The sequence below is a fragment of the Notamacropus eugenii genome, chromosome 3, assembly GCF_028372415.1.
Source record: "Notamacropus eugenii isolate mMacEug1 chromosome 3, mMacEug1.pri_v2, whole genome shotgun sequence".
In the NCBI taxonomy this organism is placed as follows: domain Eukaryota; kingdom Metazoa; phylum Chordata; class Mammalia; order Diprotodontia; family Macropodidae; genus Notamacropus; species Notamacropus eugenii.
Genome location: NC_092874.1, coordinates 184,932,693 through 184,956,240, shown reverse-complemented (window position 1 = coordinate 184,956,240; position 23,548 = coordinate 184,932,693). Strand labels below are relative to the sequence as shown.

The 23,548-nt window shown below is 35.3% G+C and overlaps 1 protein-coding gene across 4 annotated transcripts in view; it reads left to right on the top strand.

The window, feature by feature from the left end:
- LOC140533612 (solute carrier organic anion transporter family member 1B3-like) overlaps positions 1 to 18,962 on the top strand; it is a 93,716-nt gene extending 74,754 nt beyond the window's left edge. For 3 of the 4 annotated variants that reach the window (XM_072653564.1, XM_072653562.1, XM_072653561.1), the window contains 3 exons: positions 8,032 to 8,096; positions 10,668 to 10,785; positions 18,796 to 18,962. In XM_072653564.1, coding sequence (XP_072509665.1) covers positions 8,032 to 8,096; positions 10,668 to 10,785; positions 18,796 to 18,910 — 298 coding nt within the window. In that variant the 3' untranslated portion in view covers positions 18,911 to 18,962. The remainder of the gene's footprint in view (positions 1 to 8,031; positions 8,097 to 10,667; positions 10,786 to 18,795) is intronic. The other variant, XM_072653563.1, reaches the window with a different exon arrangement.
- The last annotated feature ends 4,586 nt before the right edge of the window (positions 18,963 to 23,548 follow it).

Genomic DNA, 23,548 nt, shown 5'->3' with positions numbered 1-23,548 from the left:
TTCATCCTATTTCCCCCCATTTACATTGTTCTTTTTCTTCTTTTACTGTGTTTATTCTCAAATGTTTTACTTCTGACTTCTACGTCCTTCAATCTGCCCTCCCTTCTGTCAGCCCCACAGCCCTCTTATGCCCTTCCTTTCCTACTTTCCTCTAGGATAAGAGAAAGTTGTGCACCCAACATCCAACTAAGTGTGTATGTTAGTCCCTCTTTGAGTCAATTCTGATGAAAGTAAGTTTCAAGTACTAGCCGCCCTCTTCCCTCATCTTCTGCTCCACTGTAAAATCTCTTTCTGACCTCTTTTATGTCAAATAAAATTCTACCTCTCTTTTTCCCCTTCTCCCAGTACATTCTTCTTCCTCATGCCTTAATTTTATTTTTTTAGATAACCATCCCATCATATTCAACTAACTTCTGTGCCTTTTGTCTATATATATAAACTCTTTTTACCTGACGTAATAAGAAGAGAGTTCTTAAGAGTTACAAGCATCATTTTCCCATGCAGGAATGTAAAGTTTAACCTTATTGAATCCCTTATGATTTTGTGTTTGAGTCTTGTATTTGAAAGTCAAATTTTTTATTCAGCTCTAATTTTTTCATCAGGAATGCATAAAAGTCCTCTATTTGATTGAATAACCATTTTTCCCCTTGAAGAATTATATTCAGTTTTGATGGGTAGGTGATTCTTACTTTAAGTGCTAGTTCTTTTGCCCTCCAGAATATCATATTCCAAAGCATTTTAATGAGGATGTTGGTTAAGATTCACCTTAATTCCTCCCCATTACTTCCTCAGGTGATAGAATAAATCTGCAAATACGGGTGTAGTCTGTGACACTTTTATTGAATCAACTTGAATTTTATTAAAGTGAGTGGTGGGTAAGGTTGCAAAGGAAACTCTTTTTGATTTAAATTAGTGGTGGTTGAGGTTACAAAGTTGGAAGACTCCCAGATGGAAATTCAAACTAAAATAGCAGGATCTAAGCAGATATTTGAGATGTTCAGGGAGGACTAACACCTCTGGTGTGGGGGCATTTTGAGCCCTTTTCAGGGTTGCTTATTCACAAATGATGTCTAGATTATGCACAACTCTCATCTGTGGGTCCAAAAGGCTGTAGCTTACACGGTGACCACACTCCAGTAAACCATCTCTGCAGATGGGTTAAACCAGGTTAAGGATAACAGACAGGCCTTAAACCTGTCAATGAGTTAAAAGGATGTCCATCCCAAGCATGTGAAGAATTTCCCTAGTAGAATGGGTGAATGAAAGCAATTTGTTCCAGTGGTCATGAAGACATGAAGGATGCACAATGAAGCACCTAGTGCTAGGTCAGGCACTGAAGATATCATGGTTATCCACTACAATCTGGGTCATTGCCAATCTTCTTGACTTTTTCTTGCCTCTGGACTTCTATGAATTAGGAAGAGAGTGAGACTGTTTGGCAACTTTGTACAACTTTGCTCCAATTAAATCCAAGTGATCTTCTTGGGGGAAAATAAAAAAAGAACAAACATTAGAATCCAGATTCAAAGAGACTTTCTGAGTACAGGGTGGAGGCAATTAAAAGATAAAAGCTTGATCTTAAGCAAGTTCCTCCACAATGTGGGTGAAGGGTTAAGTGACAAGAATAAAGAGTCTAGACTCACATGATGTAGAACCTGTGCGTATGTCTTCAAAATTAAAATCAGTTCTCAGTTTTATACATGATAAGGCAAATTTATGGTGTGGAATGCGTTCATTAACAAAAAAAGAAAGAGGAACTCAGATCAACAAACTGGGAAAGCAATTTTTAAAAGTAGAAAGAAAACCAACAAATCTAAACCCAATTTAGCACCAAATCAGAAAATTTTAAAACCTGAGAAAAGATTAACAAAATTGAAAAGAAAAAAAAACAATGAGTTAATACATAAAACATAAAATCAAATGGGCAAATTATTAGCTAATTTTGTCAAACACAAGAAAGAAGAAAAGCAAATTTTTGATAACTATCAGTATCAAAAATGAGAATTCACAATAAAGCAAGAAATTAAGGATATTATTAGGCACTAGTTTGCTCAATTGTATACCAATAAAACTCACATTAAATTGGATAAATTAATATTTATACAAATGTAACATGCCAACATTAACAAAATTTTAGAGAATTAAGGCAATCCGATCCCACAGGAACAAATTGAACAAGCTATAATCACACTTCCAAAGGAAAAAAAACTCAAGGGTCAGATAAGTTCTCAAGTGAATTTTATCAAATCATTCAAAATACTAATTGCAACATTGTATAACCTATTTGCAAAAGGTAGCAAAAAAGGGGTTGCCAACTGTCATTTTCATCTTTTGTCACCTTTGCCAACTTAATGAATATGACTTATTGGAGAGAGAGCTCTAAAGACCACATTTTTAAGTCAGGTTCAAAGTTGGAATGAAATGAGTCACTCATAAGTCATTGAACTAATGGAGGAGGTTTACTTTGCTCATTTGGCACAACTAGGCATACAACAAGGATTCAATGGCAATTAACTTTTCTGGACATAGTCCCTTCCTATTCATCTTGGAAATGCATCTGGTCAATCAGTCATCAGATTAGGGTGACTAGCATTGTCTAGGTCACCCATCAATTCAAGTTTGGGGAAACAGAGATTTTTTACCCAAAGGTTCTTGCACTTAGGTTTATCAAACACTGTGCTTCTGGGTCTTGTTTACCTGGACTGTTCTATTTATCAAATTATCTGTTGTTTAGCCATTACCTTATAGTTTTTATTATCATTGTTTTGTAGACCAGACCCTTTAATTCGCAATTACTATTATTTCCTTATGGACTCAAACTTATGTTGTTCTAACAAATTTAAACAAATTTAGTCGTTATTTTGTCTAATATTATAAAGTAACTGCTTGAATTTTGAGAAGTGTGTTAGTAAATCTGTTTATCAATAGGAACTTACTCTCATTTTAATTATATTGGCAAATCAAAGCCAGAAATAATTCCTGTTTCTCATGATTTAAGTCTTCTTTTATTTATATCAAAAGTGTTCTGTTGCTGAGTTTAACTAAGTCCTATCATAGGATACATGGTAGAATGACTCTCAATATTTTCTATATTTTAAAGTATTTGGAATAGAATTTCTTTTTCATTATTATAAAGTAATACACAGAAAAGCTTGATTTCTGTGTAAGTATCATGTCATTCTACTTTACTAGAGTTGTGTTTAAATAATTTTAGCCAAATCCCTCACATTCTTTTTTTAAAATCGATTTATTTCTCATTTTGAACATTCATTTTCACAAGATTTTGAGTTGCAAATTTTCTCCCCATCTCTCTCCTCTCACCCTACTCCAGGATAGCATGTATCCTAATTATCCTTTCCCTCAATTTGCCCTCCCTCCTATCTCCCCCACCTCCTTCTCTTATTCCTTTCCCTTTCTTTTTTCCTGTAGGGTAAGTTAGAGTTCTATACCCCATTGCCTGGGTAGCTTATTTCCCAATTGCATGTAAAAACAATTTTTAACATTTGTTTCTAAAACTTTGAGTTCCAAATTCTCTCCTTTCCTCTCTTTCCACTCACTTTCATTGAGAAGGCAAGCAATTCAATATAGGTTATACATGTGTAGTTGTGTTAAATATTTCCATAAGTTATATTGCAGAAGACTATTTCTCCTTCCCTACATCATATCCCACCCCCAATTTATTCTAATTTCTCCTTTGACCCTGTCCCTTCTCAAAAGAGTTTACTTCTGATTACCTCCTCACTCATTCTGCCTCCCTTTTATTACCCACACTCTTTCTTATCCCCTCCTCCCTACTTTACTGTAGGGTAAGATAGATTTCCACACCCAATTGAGTGTGTATGTTATTCCCTCCTTAAATCAAATCCAATGAGCATAAGGTTCACTCGTTTCTTCTTACTTCTCCCTCTTCCCTTGCACTATAAAAGTTTTTTCTTTACTCTTTTATGTGAGATAATTTACCCCATTCTACCTATCCCTTTTGCCCTCTCCCAGTACATTCCTCTCTCTCAACACTTAATTTTATTTTTTAGATATCATCTCTTCATATTCAACTCACTCTGTGCCCTATATTCCTTCCAACTACCCTAATACTGAGAAAGGTCTCATGAGTTCCAAATATTATCATCTTTCCATGTAGGAATGTACATAGTTAAACTTTAGTAAGTCCCTTATGATTTTTTTCCCTGTTTACCTTTTCATGCTTCTCTTGATCCTTGTATTTGAAAGTCAAATTTTCTATTCAGCTCTAATCTTTTCATCAAGAATGCTTGAAAGTTCTCTATTTCATTGAATATCCATTTTTCCCCTAAAATATTATACTCAGTTTTGCTGGGAAGGTGATTCTTGGTTTTAATTCTGTCTCCTTTGACTTTTGGAATATCATATTCCAAGCCCTCCAATCCTTTAATATAGATGATGCTAAATCTTGGGTTATTCTCATTGTGTTTCCATAATACTTGAATTATTTCTTGCTCAATGTTTGCAGTATTTTCTCCTTGACCTGGGAACTTGGAACTTGGCTACAATGTTCCTAGGAATTTTCCTTTTGGGATCTCTTTCAGGAGCTGATTGATGAATTCTTTCAATTTCTATTTTACCCTCTGGTTCCAGAGCATCAGAGCAGTTTTTCTTGATAATTTCTTAAAAGATGATGTCCAGGCTCTTTTTTGATAATGGCTTTCAAGTAGTCCAATAATTATTAAATTATCTCTCCTGGATCTATTTTCCAGGTTAGTTGCTTTTCCAATAAGGTATTTCACATTGTCTTCTTTTTTTTATTCTTTTGGTTTTATTTTAAAATTTCTTGATTTCTCATAGATTCATTAGTTTCCATTTTCTTCATTCTAATTTTAAGGAATTTTCTTCAGTGAGCTTTGGACTGCCTTTTCCATTTTGCCAGTTCTGTTTTTTAAGGCATTGGCTTTTTGAAACTCTTTTGCCATTTAGTCTAGGCTATTTTTAAAGTGTTATTTTCTTCAGTATTTTTTTTTTTGTTATTTTTAACAAGCTGTTCAGTCATTTTTTATGATTTACTAGCATCATTCACATTTCTCTTCCTAATTTTTGTTCTTCTTCTCTTACTTGATTTTCAAAATTCTTTTTAAACTCTTCCATGATCTGAGACCAATTCATATTTTTCTTGGATGTTTTGGATGTAGGAATTTGACTTTGTTGTCTTCTGAATGAATGAATGTTTTTATCTTTCTTGTTACTAAAATAAGTTTCTATCCTCTGATTTTTTCCACTATTTGGTCATTTGTCCAACCAATTACTTGACTTTTTAACTCTTTGTTAAGGAAGGGCTCTGCTTTTGGTATGAAAGGAGTACTAGCCTAAGCTATAGGGGGTTTGTGCTGTTGATTTCAGAGATTCTTTTGTAGGCCTGTAAGTTTTCAGTTCTTTCAAGGTGGTATGATTTAAGGAGATGTGTTTCTTCCTTTCCTGGCCTGTACTCCGGTCTGTTAGTGACCATAAGCACTCTTTTCTGCCCTGTAACAGTGAGGAGGGTTCACTGCTGCCACAAACTCTGCTATGTCAGTGCTCCTCCTCACCCCAGGATTACCACCCAGGGCTGTGACCCAGATCCAAGGATGGGCAAAGCAACAGAATCCTACCTCATTGCTCACAAAGAGACCTCTGTAATCTCCTTCTTATCAGTTGTTCAATCCCCTTATCATCTGTGGGCTGAGAGCTCCAGAAACAGCCACTGCTAGTGCCTACCTCAACACCACTGTGGGGCTGTGCTGAGACTAGGGCTAGGACTGGATTAAATTCCTCTCTCACCCAGGTCTGACAGACCTTTCCTACTGACCTTCTAAGTTGTCTTTGTCATTTGTGGGCTTAGATGTCTGGAACCCACTGCAGATGCTAGTGATTCAGTCCCCTGAGGCCTGCTTTGAGTTTTCTGTGGCCCTGTCTGCTCATGTGGTTTGTGTTAACCTGAGCTCCTCTCCCAGCCCAGTCCAACAGACCTTTCCTATAGACCTTTTAAGTTGTCTTGGACTAGAAATTCATTTCACTCTGTCTTTTTATGGGTTCTGCTGCCATAGAATTTGTTTAGAGTCATTCTTACAGGTGTTTGGAAGGGTTTGGGGCAAAGTTCAAATGAGTCCCTGTCTTTACTAGGCCATCTTGGTTCTGCCCTCCAGAAGCCCTAACATTCTTTAAGCAGATCACTATACCATCAAAAGTAATCATCTGTTTCCTGTATTTGTTCTCTCATTTTCTTCATCTAAATGCAAGATAGCATTGCTAAAGCAATAGACATCTTTATGTAACTCTTCATTTCATCACTACAGAAAAATCTAGCTTTTTTGGTTTAAGAAAAGATCTTTTTATTTCTATGAGTTAGAGGGTATTATGTTTTGTAAAAAGATTTTTCTAAGTCTATTGATATAACCACATCATGCTGATTGTTTCATTAGTAATATAGGCTATTGAGTTTTTCCTAACATTGGACCAACCCAGCACTCCTGACATAAATCCAAACTGGTCATGACATATGATTTTTGTATGTGTTCATAAGATCATAGATTTAGAACTGGAAGTGACATTAGAGGTCACTAAGTTCAATATGTTACCTTTATGGATAAGAAAATGAAAGTATAGAGGAATTAAATGACTTTTCCAGAGCCAATAAGTGTCTGAGGTGGATTTAAAACCAGCTCAAGGCTCCACATCTAGGGCTGTAATTACTACACAATCTTTCCCTTTTTGATAATTTTTTATTTAATCTTTTTGCATCAATATTCAGTACTCATTTCCTGTTTAATCTCTCTTTTGCCTCATAGAAGGGGTTTGCTTGGATGTTTTCCTTCTCTGCAGTATATTTACAAATAAATCTACTTAATTTTAGAGTCAATAGTTCTTTTATTTTTTAGCAGAATTCACCACCAATTTATCTGCACCTAGGTCTTTATAACATATGGAACATTGATATATAGTAATGTTGACATTGCTTCTGTTTTATGCAAAGTCACAGTTGAAAAGATCATCCTTGAGTTTACCCAATACCCCCTATATGCCACACATTCATTGCCAAGAAAAAGTTTGTTTCTTCAGGTGGACTGGGCATGCTTTCATGAGAGAAGTCCAGAAACTAAGCATCATCTTGTACAGGAAGCCTTTCTTGATACACCCAACTGCTTGTTCTAAACCATCTTGCATTTAGCTATTTAGTATTTGTTATCTTTTTAATTATTGTTAAGATACTTGTGTAAATACTTGTTGCCTCTTTCACTAGAAAATAAGTTCCTTGGGAGTAGGGATTATTTCATTTTTTGGATTTGTATCTTCAATGTCTACCTAGCACAGCCCTTGGAATTTAATTGATTAAAACCTTGTGGGTAAAGTAATTTTTTTGTTATTAAGCAAAATATAATTCAATATGTATCTCTTCTTAGCTGAACTGTCAGGACACTTAGAGTAATTTAATGATCAAAAGAAGGGTACTTACAAATTAGTCCAGATGACTAATTGACTTTATTTGGAAGTAATTGTAATTGTCTTCACTGAACTTTTGTTAATTAAAACACTTAAGCAAAATGGATCAACACAATGGTTTTATTTGACAGTATATGCTACATTCTGCTCATATAGTCTTCCATCTCCACTGAAAGGAGGGGAATGTTCCATCATCTGCCTTCCCTGAAACAGACTTACCTTACCTACTTACCTTAGTAGACATTTTATAAAATTACTATGGTCTAACTAACTTTCTGGTGAAAAGTATCTTTGTTCTTAGACAATCTAGTCTTCATATGACATTACAACACTTGGTACATGTTCAAAATCTTTCTAACTTATTAATAGCCATTTTTATGTTCCACATATTGATTTAGCTATCAATTAAAAAAAACCATGTTATTCATCCTTGAAATGCTAAAGGAATTAGGCCATTTTTTAGCATTATATAGTTAAAGGATTTGCACATTTTACAAGCATTAGAAATGTGCCAAATTTTTTAAAAGTGTGTCTGCTAAATAATTAGGTAATATGAAGACGGCTTACTGCCCTTTGCTTTTATTTCAGCAATATCGAGCCTGAACTGAAATCACTTGCAATTGGTGTTCATTCACTGGTTATGCGAGCAATAGGTAGGCAGTTTTTTTTATTCTAAACTTAGCAGCTCATAGCATGTGTTCATGAAATTAAATATAAGACATGTTTATTAAGTGGGACAAATTGTGTTAGGAATTGTATATACTAAGACATAAAAAAAATTTCTTTCCTCAAGGTTACCAATTAAAAGGTTATTATTGTAGTCCTGGTAAGATGTCATGAAAGCCTGAATTTGGGGGACTGACATAAGTGTTGACAAAAAGATGGATGTGAGAGATACAGAGATCAATTCAATAAGCTTTCAGCTGATCGTACTGAATAAAAGAGAAGGATCAAAAATGAAAAATTTTAAACCTGGATGATTGGGGCGATGGAAAAATCAATCAAAGTAGTGAAATTGAGAAGGTAGATTTTTTTTTAAACTACAAAATGTTGACGAAGTAGGAAAAGGATCCATATATGCAAAGATATTTACAGCAGCTCTTTTTGTGGTGATCACAAATTGAAAATTGAGGGAATGTCCATCAATTGGGGAATGGCTGAATAAATTATGGTATATGAATATAAGGGAATGCTAGTGTGCTAGAAGAAATGATGAGCAGACAGACTTCAGAAAAACCCGATGGAAAGACTTACATGTACTGATGTTGAGTGAAGTGAGCAGAACCAGAAGAACATTTTACACAGTAACATTATAGTTGTGTGATGACTAACTTTGATAGTCTTATCTCTGCTTAGCAATGCAAGGACCTAAGACAACTCCAAATGGCTCATGATGGAAAATGCTATCCACATCCAGAAAAAAGAACTATGGAGTCTAAATGCAGATTGAAGCAGACTATTTGATCTCTCTCTTTTTCTTTTCTTTCTCATCATTCCTACCGTTGGTTCTAATTCTTCTTTACAACGACTAATGTGAAAATACATATAATATGAATGCATATTTAGAGCCTGTATCAGACTGCATACTATGTTGGGGTGGGAGCAAAGAAGGGATGTGGAAAAATTTGGAACCCAAAATCTTATGGAAGTGAATGGTGAAAACTAAAATTTAATTAACATTAAAATTTTTAAAAGATTGCAGAATATTAGCATAGACTTTAGATTATATTTAGATCATTCCCACTCCCTCACAAATATCAAAATTAAATATTTGATTGAGATTGGTTTTTATACTTCCCAACGACCTTTTTCCTCTCCCAAATAACATCCTCCATTGTCATAAATATGACTTATGATAAGAAAATCAATATATTGACCAAATATGACAATATATGCCTTATTCTAAACCTTGAATTCACTGCTTTCCAAAAGAAAGAAGGCATGAAGTTACAGATTTACTCAATCATAGAATTTCACATTTGGATGGAACCTCAGAGGTGGTTTAGTATATCCAAACAACAATCCTCATTACAATTCACCTATGATGTAGTCATCTACTGATGAAATCCAGTGAGGGAGAAGAACCACTACTGGCAGCCCATTTCACCGTTGCCTAGTTCTAGGTGTTAGTAGCTTTCCCTTGTTGTAGCTGGTCAGTTGTTTCTGTTTTGTCCAACTCTGTGATTCCATTTGAAGTTTTCTTGGCAAAGATACTGGGGAAATTTACCATTTCCTTCTCCAGCTCATTTTACAGAGGAGTAAACTGAGGCAAACAGGGTTAAACAACTTGGCCAGGGTCACATAGTTGATAAGTACCTGAGGTCAAATTTGAATTCAGATCTTCCTTCCTCCAGGCTCAGCACTCTGTTCACTGTATTACTTAACTTTCTGCTCATTGCTCCCAGTTCTGCCCTTTGAAACCAAAGCACTGGAAAAGAGCTATCATGATCTTGCCTTTCCATCCTGCCCCTCAGCTGTCTCTTCTCCATGCTAAACATCCTCAAGTTCCTAAATGATGACTGGTCCCTGAATTGAACAGAATTTTAAAGTCTTTAATGCTTTCTTCTTTTAACCATTATTTTGTAATTGTGTGAAATGTTCTGGTTCTACGTACTTTATTCTGAATCATTTCATATAAGTCTACCCAATGTCCTCTGAATCTTTCATATTTGTGACATCTTATCACAATTATTTTCCATTGTATGTTTAAAATGATTGGGGATACCGGATATACTGCTTGCTCTTACTCAGCGATCATGTCTACGCTTGGAGCCAAAGATTTCTCTAATGCCTTTGGAATCCTTTCCTTCCTTAGATATCTTTTATATTGGTTCCTTGATATCCATATAGTTTCACCATAAGCATATTCAGTGCAGATGTCATCTACATATATTTGGTTCAATCTGGCTGGTTTTTCCTCCCTACTTTTGTTATTCTTAATTGAATTGCAACTTTTTCCCTATGCATATCTGGGACATGTATCCTTTAATTCAGAGGTTCTTAACTAGGGGTCTGTAAACTTAGTTTTAAAAATATTTTGATAACTTTTTTCAATATTTTGTTTTGTTCATGATCCCATTTATTTTATTTTATCTTTTTTTCTTCTAAAAAAGGACCCAAAGGCTTCACTAGGTTGCCAAATATGTTCACGATGCAAAAAAAAAATGGAGGGGAGGCTTAAGAATGTCTGTTTTATTTTAACTTTTGGCTATTTGATATTACAGGAGGAATTTTAAGCCCTTTGTGTTTTGGAGCTGTGATAGATTTAACATGCCTGAAATGGGGCAGCAATCATTGCGGAGAACAAGGAGCATGTAGAATATATGACACTGTACTATTTAAGTAAGTGGCTTCATAAGTGGATTTTTCCTATTGATTATGGTAATTCTGAAAACTAAAATGAAATTACCTTTGCTACTGAAAGCTTGATAATTATTAGGTTGAGCCTAACTTCTTCCATTTCCAGAAATCAAGGATGAAAGGACAAAGATGGTGGTAATAGAGAGCTCCATTCTGGTATTCATTTCTCAGACCTCTTGTTCCATGGCAGATACAAAGATAGATAGCCCTTATTTTTTCTCCCCTACAAAGAGATATTGTGTAGTAGTAGAAATAACAGCTACAATTTATATTTATATTGTACTTTATAGCATACAAATTACTTTCTCATTACGTACATGATCTCATTTTAAATTACTGGAATGAAATTAGGAATCAAAATATTTGAATTTGGGCTTGTATTTTACCAAAGGTATGGCCTTGAGCAAGTTACTTAACTTCTCCATGTCTATCTAGTGCTTCTTCTACATAACTCAGAGCATTGTTAATCAACTCAACTTAATTCAATAAGCATTATTAAATATCTGATATATACAAGACACTGCATTGAGTTCTGAGGATACAGAAACAAAGAAAGTGACAATTTATTGCCCACATAGTGCTTATTGACTAAGAGGAGTGAGTGAGACAGACACATAAACTGCTTTCATGCAAGTAAAAGAAATAGAATAAATGCACATAAATCAAACAGGGTGATCAGGAAGGAATGATCAATCATAGCTAAGGGGATCAGGGTTGACCTCAGGAAGGAAGCAAAACTGAGCCTGAACTCTGAGAATGGTGAAGGATTTCAATGAGTAGACATTGAAGATCCAGGCACAGGAGGCAGGGACTGAATGAATGAATGCAAAGAGAAATTGTTAAGTGTTTTATATTTGCCAAGAACTTTAATAAGTGCTGGGGATACAAGTAGGAAAAAAACGGTGAGAGTGCACCTGCTTTAAAGGAGCTCATACTCTTCTTGGGGGAAACAGTTCATAAAAGATAAATTCATCTGCTAGAAAAATGGAAAGCCCTGGGAGTCCTAAGGATACAAGTACAGAATGAAAAGCTAGGTACACAATAACTCAGAGTCCATCAGCAGAACAAATGACAGATGTGGAATAAAAAGGGTAGAGAGGTAGGAAAGCTGGAAGAACAATAGGATGGAGTGGCAGATGGTAAGGTCTGGTATTTCTTCCATTGCCCATTAGAGTTATTGCTCCCTTTATGGTGGCCCAGGGGTTTCAGGAGAGAAAAAGAAGAGCAAGTGTGGAGGATGCCTTGCTGAATTTTTTCCTGGGGCTCCTGGGTTAATGACCAAAAGATGTTTTTCCCTTTACCTTCCCAGGTGAGAAATGGCAGGAAAAGATTGAATGGATGAATAAGATTTAAAAAATGAATAACCTGGTTTAGCTAGAGCACAGTATAAAACTATACATTCTAGAGGACAAAATGCTTAATAATTATACAAAGTGTTATCAAATGACCCTTAATCCTACGGTAGTTATGTAAGAGTTGGTGATTTACCCTTGACTTGCTTACAAAGAATAGGGATTGGAGTGAGGAATTTTGATACCTGTAATACAGAATCAAAACCCTTTTGCAATTCAGAAAAGGAAACTTGATACAGGGATGGTAGTAAGGACAGCTTACAAGAAAAAGAGATCTAGAACAAATGCAAAAAACAATTTTGCAATCATCTAGCATGCAACAAAAAATGCAATAAGTAAAATCGTAAAAGCTAAGTCGTGGGACAATTGATTTTTTTTGTAGATCAAGGATAACAGGTGTATTAGAAGATTTGTTTTTAAAGCAGCAACACAAACATGTCATTTATGAAGGATGACAAGTGAGTGATAGATTGGACTCTAAAAGAGGAGATTTCTTACAAATAGCATTTAAAAAGTAAAAAAAAAAAACCAACAGCAAAAAAAAAACAAAAACTTGATAGGATGAGCCAATGGTTAGTCACCCTGGGGTGAGCTACAACTATGGCCCTTCCTGGTCCCATCAAGCACTTCAATCACTACGACAAACTTCGGCATAACGTGCAGCCAATTGAGATGAGAGGCTGATCAAGTTGATCTTAGTGAATACATTAATTAGACGTTTCAAAAATCAAATCAAAAATCTAATCAAAAAAGTTATGAAATTTTAAGCATACCTTTGGAGAAACATATCTTGCTCTTCCTAAATATGCTTATGAGACTTTTATTTTATTATTTTACCTCTTGTACAGAATAAAGTCTAGAATTTACATCTTTTTATATTGAATATGGAGAACTCAAAGGAGTACAGAAAAACAAGGGATATTGGAAGTGAAAAAGATTGGGAACAATTGCACACAACACTTAGGAAAAGGGACGATAATAACCTTTTTCTCAGGATATGCAAGCATACCTGGCTCTGTGCATTCCTCTATTGGTCATCCTTTCTCAGTTTGAAGACTTCCAATGTGAAGGAAAGTCTCATTTCCTGAGGCAATTTACTTTTGAATACCTCAATATTAAGAAATCATGTTTTCTCCCTACTATCAATGCTCTCCCCCCAAATATGTCTCTGAAACTTCTACCTGATTACTCATGTGTTTTTACCTTTGGAATAAGATAGAGAAAATCTAATCCCTATGGTAACTGTTCAAGGAAAGTAAATTTTGAAGCCTGAAACCTTTCTAGACATCTCTAGGTTTCTTTCTTAAAGATGGTACCTTAAATTCAATTCACTCTGGTTCTCATGGATTGGGTACAATAAGCCCTTACCCAAGCAACAGTTTATGGTTATTATTTGGGCACCTATGGCTCAGAGTGAGTGTAAATAGTAATTATTTCTCTTTTGGCCAGAAACTCTGAGGAGTTTTCTTCTCCAGGTTTGTTTGTTTGGTTTAAAAGGGCCAAGCCTGGTTCACTTCTTAAGCAGCCCTACTCACTGAATGGGCATGACCTCAATGAAAGTGAGAACTTGGAAAGATCTTAGCTTACAAGGGCTGAGGTCTCCCACTGCTCTGTGGGCCATCTCTAGTTGTCCTAACTGACATCTGACCCCTGAACTCAGATAATTCTGGAAAATATAGTGAGGCTGGTGACTTTGCACAGCACTCCCTCACTTAAATCCAATTCATTTGCAAATCATGGCGTCATCTTACTGATGTCATGATCCTCTTCAAAAAAGAAGGACAAAGCACGCACGCACGCATGCACGCACACACACACACACACACACACAAATTTATCATATCCCCTTGAATTTTCTCATCTTTAGGCAAAGCATCTTTTTTTTCCTAACAAATCCTTTTATGGCATGAATTTTCAAATCAAATCTTCCCCAATGCAGTGGTATCTCAATCTTATGTTCAAAATACCATTCTTCCCTTTGACTCTACCCCCTATCCTGCACCAGCCCCTACAAAGTTTCCTATTTTTGTTATGGGCACAACCATCTGCCCAATCACTCTTCTTACGATTTCCCTTTCCCTCATCTCACCACTCTCCATATCCATTTTGTTCCCAAAGTTTGAAGATCCTGGCTTTAGAACATTTCTCACATGATTTCCTTACTTCCTAAATATACTGCTTTCATTTTCACCATTCTCATGACCATCACCCTTGTGCAGTCCTTCATCACCTCTCTCCTTAGACAACTATAAGAATTTCCTAAATGATTCCCACTTCTTTCAGTCTCTACCCTCAGGCTTCCACTATAATCTTCCTAAAACAAAAGTCTGACAATATCACTACATTGTTCTAAAATCTCTGCTAGATCCCCACTGCCTGCAGACCATCAGTTCTTGTCTGTGAACGTGTTTTTCCCTAATGATTTGATAAGTAGTTTTTATAAATAATTTAAACATAAATTCAATATAATTTATAACTAATTTTAATATAATTTCAATATAATTGGTTTCTTATATGATTATACATTATATACATTATACATTACACTTTATACATCAAAAATCATTCTGAGTAGGGCTTGAGCAGTCTTCCAAAGAAGTCTATGACACACCCAAAAGTTTAAGGGCCTGTGTATGGGAGGTTAGATACGAATTCCTCAGGATTTCATTTTAAAGCCCTATGTAACTTGGTTTCTAGACAGTACTCTGTTCTTATTTCATATGTATTAATTCCTTTCAACAATTCCACATCTACCCAAACTAAACCACTGGCTTTTCTCCAAATGCAACACTGCTTCTGCTTCTGTGTGTTTTGAGAGACTTTAATGTACACCAGTTCCTCCTACCTGTATCTCTCAATTCTTATCTTCTTTCAAGGTTCAACTCAGTTGCCTTCTTCCCTGATAACCTCCATTCTTCAGTTGCTAGTAAAACATAACAAATTACCTTGTATTTAATGATTTGAAAATCTACGATATCCCTAAAGAGAATGAAATCTCATTAAGGGGAGAGAGAATTTTTATAATTTCATCCAGTTCTTTAGAATAAGGTATAAAAATGCTTGTAGATATTAAAAACATTTGTTTGAATGAATTGAATCTTGGTTTTGATTCTCAATTAAAACCTTTTGCTCTATCCCAATCAGTCTGAAAATCAATCTACATTGTATACCAAATAAAACCTAGAAGAGTGATTTATTCTTTTTTCTCCATCATTCCATTTACCTAAACCAATCATATCCCATTTTTGTTTTTTGTTTTTTTTTGCCTCCATCACAGTCATAAGGACTGTTTTTGTGGCCTGAGTAATCATTACCAGCCTTCAATCAGTTGCCCAGTCCTATTGATTCTATCTTTGAAATATCTTTTGTATGTGCCCTTTCCTCAGCTCTGACACTGCATCCCCACCCCACGCCAAATTCCAGGCCTTCATCCACTTCATATTTTGACTATTGCAAAAGCCTGCTGGTTAGTCTTTCTGCCATAAGTCTCTCACTGCCCAAATCCATCACTCACTCAGCTTTGAAATGGGCCTCTCTAAAGTACAGTTCTGACCATGTCACCCCACTATTGAAAATTCCTGTGGCTCCCTATTATGTCCAGGTTCAAATATAAAATCCTCTGGTTTTTAAAGTGCTTCATAATTGAATCCATTCCTACCCTTTCAGTCTTCTTACACTTTAATCTCTTGAACATATATTATGATTTAGTTACATAGGCCTCCTCATTCTTAACAGAAGATACTCCAGATCTGGCACCATGGATTTTCACCAGCTCTGTAACCTTAATTCTACTTTTCCTCATCTTCACTTCCTAACTTCCGTAAGGTCTTAGCAAAAATTCCACCTTTTTCAAGAAGCCTTTCCCTACACTCTCCCCTACCCTTAGAGCAAGTGCCTTCATTCTAAGATTAATTCCAATTTATCCTACAAAGACTGCTTTTTCCTAATTGTGTTCCTGTTGTCTCCCTGATTAAACTGTGAACTCCTTGAGGGAATGTAGGAACTATTTTATTTTTTCCTTTCTTTGTATCCACAGTGACTGTTATATATAGGCATTTAATAAATGCTTGTTAAGCAGACTTAATCAGAATTTCATTTTTGAAAGCAATCAATTTCTCTTGAGCTAAATTACACTGTTGGCCATTGGGGTCTGGGTGTGTTCTCAAAAATCTGAATTCCATTCTTGCAAAATTTAAAATAGACACTGTGCCATATCCACTTCTGCCTTCTTTACCTGTCACAAGTATCAGAAGACAAGCTTTCTTCTTTAAAGATTCTCCTTATTTCTACTTTGGCAATTATTTTCTCCTTATTGGACAAAATCAGACTGAAAGTACTAGTTCTCTATGTTTGTTGAGTCATTTCAGTCGTGTCTGATTCTCCATGACCCCATTTGGGATTTTCTTGACAAAGGAAATGGAGTAGTTTGCCATTTCCTTCTCCAACAGATGAGAAATTGAGGCAGAGTTAAATGACTTCTCCAGAGTCATTGAGCCAATAAATTCCTAGAGGTGAATTTGAATTAAGGTCCTCCTTAGGCTTAGTCTTCCTAAGGACTGCAGGGCTAGTGCTCTATCCACTGTGCCAGCTAGTTCATTTTACAGTTTTTTAAAGAATTTCTGAAGATCATTAAGGCAAGTGAAAAATTATCACTTCTGTTTCTTTTCATTCCTAGTTGGTCAGATAAAGAATGATAGACTTAAAACTAAACTTATAGTCTTATAAGACTATAAACTTAAACTTATAGATCTTATAGTCTCACTCCAAAGGTGAAGAAATTGAGGTCTAGAGAAATGAAATTCCAAAGTCACATGGGTAATAAGATCCAGAGCCAGAATTTGAACCCAGCTTCTCTAACTCTAAAGTGTAAACCTTTCTCCTACAAAATTTCTGAAAAGTTGAAAGCCTCTATTCACTATTGTCCCTTGCATCTGTGCCATTTTTGTTATCTGTTTCCCTTTCTTCCTTTTTCCTGAGTAAGCTGGACTCATATTCCCTATATAATAATGCTGTGATTTTTCTCTCCAATAATACAATTTTAAAAAAAGGTACCCACCTCTAGTTCAAAGCTTTTTTCACTTAAATATATTTTGGTAATCAGCAGCGCTACTGGATCCACCAACCTATGACTCTAAATTGGTCTTTCTGAATATTTTACACTTTTTTTTCTAGCCCTAGAGCAACCAGAAGCCCCATTTTTTTCACATCTCAGTGATATTTACGCAATGCTTTGTGATGGAAATGTTTATGATGATCAAAACCAATTTGGAAGATTCTCTTGCTTTTTTTTGCTTTATAGTTCCAAACTGGGACTGTAATCTGGAGATCCTACATACTTTACATATTACATATTTTACATACATTATATATTATATATGTGTATATAGAAATCCTCATTTATCTGGGGATCTGGGGAAATGTATTCATTCAGCCCCCAAATACAGTGAAACTGAATCTTTACTTGTAAGCACACTGTTCACAATACTCCAGCAGTAAAATGGGAAAAAAAATATTGTTTTTAAAACAAAGTTCTTTGAATCAGTAACAAATAAATTTGAAGATGATGTGGAGGCAGAAAGGATGGATAGAATGCTGACTTTGGAATCAGGAAGACTTGAATTTGAAACCCATATCAGTCATTTAGAAATTATGAAACCTCCCAAAAAGCCAACTGCTCTGAACCTTACTTTCTTCATATGGAAAATGGAGAGTATAATAGGACCTACCTCACAGGGTTGTTGTAAGGATAACATGAGATAGTAAGTGTAAAGCATTTTCAAGGTCTTGGAGCAATTTATAGAATGTCCCAAAAGTCTTGTTGAGGCAATATAGTCCACAACTGCACTAAAACTTTGGGGTTGCCCAACATAAAGGTTAGCTATTCACATATATTTCCAGGGTTTTCCTTTCAGAAATTTCCCTCTAAGTCTTAGAGGAGATATATCTTGAAGGTTTTTACTTTCCCTTTGCAGCCAGTCTTCATAGTGAGATCCATAAGGGATCTCCCAAAAAGTGGAGATCAAGTTTTTAATGTTTTCCAATTTGTTGGTCCCATCTTTCCTTTGAAAGATGAGGGCAAAATTTCAAGTTCTCTCCATCTCCTCCTCTCCTTCCCTCCCTTTCTCTCTCTTCCTCTCTCTTTTTGTCCCCCCTCCACTCTCCACCCAATATCCAGTCCCATTCCCCTCTCTGATTGACATCTAGTGAATTCACATTTATTCTCCTCATATGGAAAGAAGAGAAGAAAGGAGAAAATATCTCATCACCAAAATATATCTCCTTGATTAAGAGTTCTAGTTCCCATATACATTGCCCACTCTTTTAAAATTTGTTCCAGTTGTAAATGACCTAATTTCTTCCAAGAGCTAATACTCCTGATACTACATCAATGTTGGGGGGTAAGGGGAAGACATGTTTTGCTTGAAAGGACAGAAATCCATGTATTAATTTTTTGAATCTTATTTCAAGTGAGATTGGTGTTCAAAAGGGAATAAAACATGATCTATTTGTTTTTATCATATATATATAATTGTATTATTTCTATAAGAAATTTATTGTAAATCCTCTTGAATGCTTTTGTATATAATATAAATTGTTCCTTAGCATATAAATATAAAATTATTTTTATTTCTTTTTATAGAAACACCTTCTTGGGCTTGTATTTAGGTATAAAGGCACCAATATTCATCTTTTGTATTGTTTTACTCATTGGTATGAAGAAAAAATATCAAGAAAATGAGTGGACCTTCTTATAATGGAGAAATAGATATGAATTAATTAAAACTTATTAAACAGCCATGAACATTTGGTATCTTGTATTCATGAGGACAATGAAACATAAATTTAGGAAAAACTATACTATTGCTTGTTCAGTCAAGACTCTTTTGTCTCTTCCTTTAATGAGATCCAGAAGCATCATAAGCCAAAATGTCATAAGTTACCATGCTCTTTCTGAGCAAACAATCAGGGATATTATTGAATATCTGTTTCTTTTCACTAAAACATCCTATACTTTGTTTTCTTATAAAGCAATAATTAAGGATATGGAATGGATAATAACAGAAATCATAAATAGAAAGAATATATCTTTTTATAATGTAACCACATAATTATAGTGAACATACATTTAACACATATCACATATCACTAAAGGTCATATAAGATTAATAAATAATTGGAATTATCAAGAAAGGAAAGATCTTCTGAAAAAAAGCCAGAACAGATAAAGAAATGGAATATCTACAACTGAAGCTACTGTTTAAACTTCTAACTTGGGAAGATGAGAACCAGTCTCTTTTGATAAGAGAAAATGAAACATGATTTAAAGATAATGCAGAACTGTGTATGCACTTTAGAAAGGAGTATCTAAGTGACCTTGGACCATTTGGAGTCTGTTCCAGAAAAACTGAGGCTCCTAAAAAATATCAAAGACTTTGGACAAAGGAAAATAAATGTGAGTCCTCCCATTGATTGAAAAGGAATATAGCAGCACCTTCAAGCCCAGTCCATGTCTTTCACAGGCAGGCTCTCATATTAAAAAAATTATTCCTTTGGACTCAATTTCATCCTAGGAAGATGGCATAACTGTCATTATGAATGGGATAAGATCACAAGCAAAAAAGGATAAATTTGACAGCAACAAGAAAATAAAATATAATCTAGCTCTTCTCATTGAGTCAATAGTGTTTTAAAAACAGTAGCAGTTATTCTGGCTACAGTCCAGTCTGACTGTAAATTAATAGACTGGTCTGCAACCTGAGCCCTTCAACAACTGCCAAACACTGACTGCAATTCCAGCATAGCTGGTTCTTGTGAATAGCTTAAGTTCAATCAAACAAAACAATGTGTGCCATTTTGTTTGATGGATGGTGTATAATTCAACAGGAAACCTTTGATCAGGTTTGTTCAGATCACATTTCCCAGATCAAAGTTTGGTATTACAACAGAGTTCTTTCAAAATTTACTAGATAAAGAGTAGGAAGTCTATTTGGACCAACATTTATCAGTTCTTTTAATTCAGGTAACATTTTTACAAAAGTGGTTTTTTAAAAATGCTTTTACCCTAATGGATTATCATGTGTTATAACATGTCACAGAGACAGGCACTTATCAAAAAGTCTACTAGTAAACACTCTATAACTGTCATATGCCATCTCGGCAATCTTTTACAATAAACATCTTTGCAGGTATTTTTAATGCTAAATAAACAAGTGGAACAGAAGAATTTGATGAGTTAATTATTTATATGAATTAGATAAGTACATGGAAATTCTGGGTACAATTCAAAGGAAAAAAGAACACATAATAGATTTGATTCCTGCTAACCAAGAAGATATCACTGTTCTCTAGTTTGACCAAGGCTGAAATATCTGCCAATATGTGGAATATGGAACCTGAAATAAGACTTTCTTTTATTTCTTTACACTGAGATAAAACCATGCAAAGACAGGTGACTATGATCATTGGAAGCAGTGTGATAATAGGAATAAATAAACACATATACACATTATCTGTGTGTATATATGCATATGTGTGTGTGTGTGTGTATATATATATATACATAGAGAGAGAGAGAGAGAGAGAGCATGTGTATATGTGTGTATATTTCACCTTCAAGAGAGAAACAAGAGTGACATGTTTTTTAACATATTTTGAATTTTCTTCCAATTTTCTGAAATCAGAAATCCAGATCAGAAATTGCTAACTTCCTGAAATCCAGTAATCAGGCCCAAGAGTTTATGAACAGAACATCAATAAAGTTCATTTGCCCTATTCTGCATCATGCATTAGTGAGTCCCACACCGGCATCATTAATTCCTGAAATTCCACAAATAGAAAATATGGAGCCTCATCAGTCATTTACACAAAAGTCTGAAAGAGCTACTGATAGAAAACAAGCTTCCTGAGGACAGGGATTATATCATTTTTGTCTGAAGTCATAACAAGCCCTATGCCTCATATCAGAGTCACTTAATAAATGCTTTCTGATCAATTGCTACCACTTTGGATAATCAGGTTTTGATGGAGTCAGGAAGATCTTGGCTCAAATTTTTTTTCAGACGCTTACTAGCTGTGTGACCCTGGGCATGGCACTTAAGCTTTGTCTGCCTCAGTTTCCTCAACTATAAAATGGGGCTAATAATGGCACCTGCTTCACAAGGCTATTGTCAGGATCAAATGAGACAATATGTATAAAACACTTAGCACCAACGTAACTTTCTGGCTTTTATCTATAATGATAACAATAAAGGCTCACATAGAGCTCCTTAAAATATACAATTACATACTTTTTCTCATTTATGCTCCATGTGAACCTCAGATATTATTGCAATTATTTCAGTTTTGCAGATGAGGAAACTGAGGTTCAGAATAGTCAGCAACACCAGTGCTCACACAGCTAATAGTTATCAGAGGAAGGATTCAGATCCAGGTGATCCTGACTCTAGATCTAATACTTGAGTTCAAAAAGTCAACATCACAAATACAAAGTGGGAAACTGATGTTAACTGGTGTTAACTGGTATTAGAGAATAATTCAATCTAAGAACTGGAGAGTTTATTCCACCAGTATGTACAACTCATCATACAGTAAATGAAAGATATCTAAGAAGGGAAGACACAGGCAGCCCAAGAATCAGAAAAAGCCTTTGGCAAAAGGTGGTAATTGAGATGCCTCTAGAAGACAGCAACGGAAAGCAAGAGACAGAGAAGAAGGGACAAAGCCAGGAATGGGGGACACTAATAAAAAGGCGAGTACAAGGAACTAATATTATGACAAGGTGGCTGAATCATAGTATTCATGGAGGGGAGTAAAATATAGAAAGCTTGGAAAAAATAAGAGGGGTCCATATTTTAAAAAGCTTTACACTGGAAACACAATTAGGAAGGGGAAAGGCACGGGGGTTAATTGTGTAAGACAGACAGGGTTGCATTTATGCTTTGGAAAAAACCCATTGGTTGTTGAGTGGTAGAGGTTGGATTAGAGTAGGAAGAGATTTGAGGAAGGAGGCTGTGGCAACTGTTCAATTTAGAGGTAATAAAGACCCAGACTAAGACTGAAATTATATGAGTAGAAAGGAGGGGACATAAGCAAGTGAAAAAATATAAAGTTGGAAATGAGTTTGATTTAGTTTTACCCCAAACGAAAATGGCAAAAAAAATGTCTTGATGTAAGAAAACTTCCACACAAATAAAGTAGTCAGATGATTCTGGAAAGCAATTTGAAAGTGTACACTATTAAATAGCCTACACCTTTGACCCAGCAATGTTTCTACTAGGACTATACCCCAAAACGGCTAACGAAAGAGGAACAGGTTCTACATGTAGAAAAATATTTCTAGAAGCTCAATTTTTTTGGTAGCAAAGAACTAGATAATAAGTGAGGAACGAGGGACAAATTATGGAATATTATTAAGCTGTAAGAAATTACAAAGGGCTAGTTTTCTAAGAAAGCTGGAAAGATACATGATTTGATGCAGAGTAAAGTCAGAAGAACCAAGATTACAATTTATACATGACATTGTTGTAAAGGCATTCAACTATGGATGTGTTAAAATGGCCAACCATGATTCCAGAGAGCTTCTGATAATTTCTACTACCTACCTCCTGAAAGAGTGGTGATGAAGTAAAATGTCAAATGTGAAATATTTTGAGTCATGTCCAGTATGGAAAATGGTTTTGTTTGACTGTGCGTAGGATTTTGTTTTTCTTTTTTGTTTTTATTATTGGGGAATAGGAGGATATGTGAGGGAGAAAAAAGTAAAAGTTTCTTAATTCAAAAAATGAAACCATTTAAAGAACAGAATGAACTGTCTTGGGAAGTAGAAAGACTTCAAGCAGATAATAGTTATCTATTTCTTGGATGTATTTTTGTGGAGATTTGTTTTGGGAATCATTTGGACTAGATGGCTGTTGAGGACTCTCCCAGATCTCAGACCTGTGATTCAGTGAGTCACGCAGCATCAATGAACACAGCAATACCCATGTCTCCCAAACCTGTATCTTAAACCATTACTGAAGAATTGTCACTGTCTCTTAAGCTATCCACTCTCCAAACCTTGCCCAGAACCTCAAAAGATGTATCAGAGAATAATTCACACCTCCAACCTTGTAGGATGTCTGATGTTTTCTGGTGGTATCATTCATCTGATCTCACTGAACATGATCCTCCTAAATCTCTGCTGAACTCTTCCAGGCTCCCTAAATAGCCTCCATCTGCATTTTACAACTGATCCTGCTCAGCATCACAAGTATTCTCTTCTAGGCATTGCCCCTGCTACAATTTTCTGAGCTTGTCTCTTCAGTCAACCAAATAATCTCAACTCTAGTCTGCTAGAGTATTATAAAGAGATCATGGGTGAGGTACTGATCACAAGTCAGGTAGTTTATTACTCA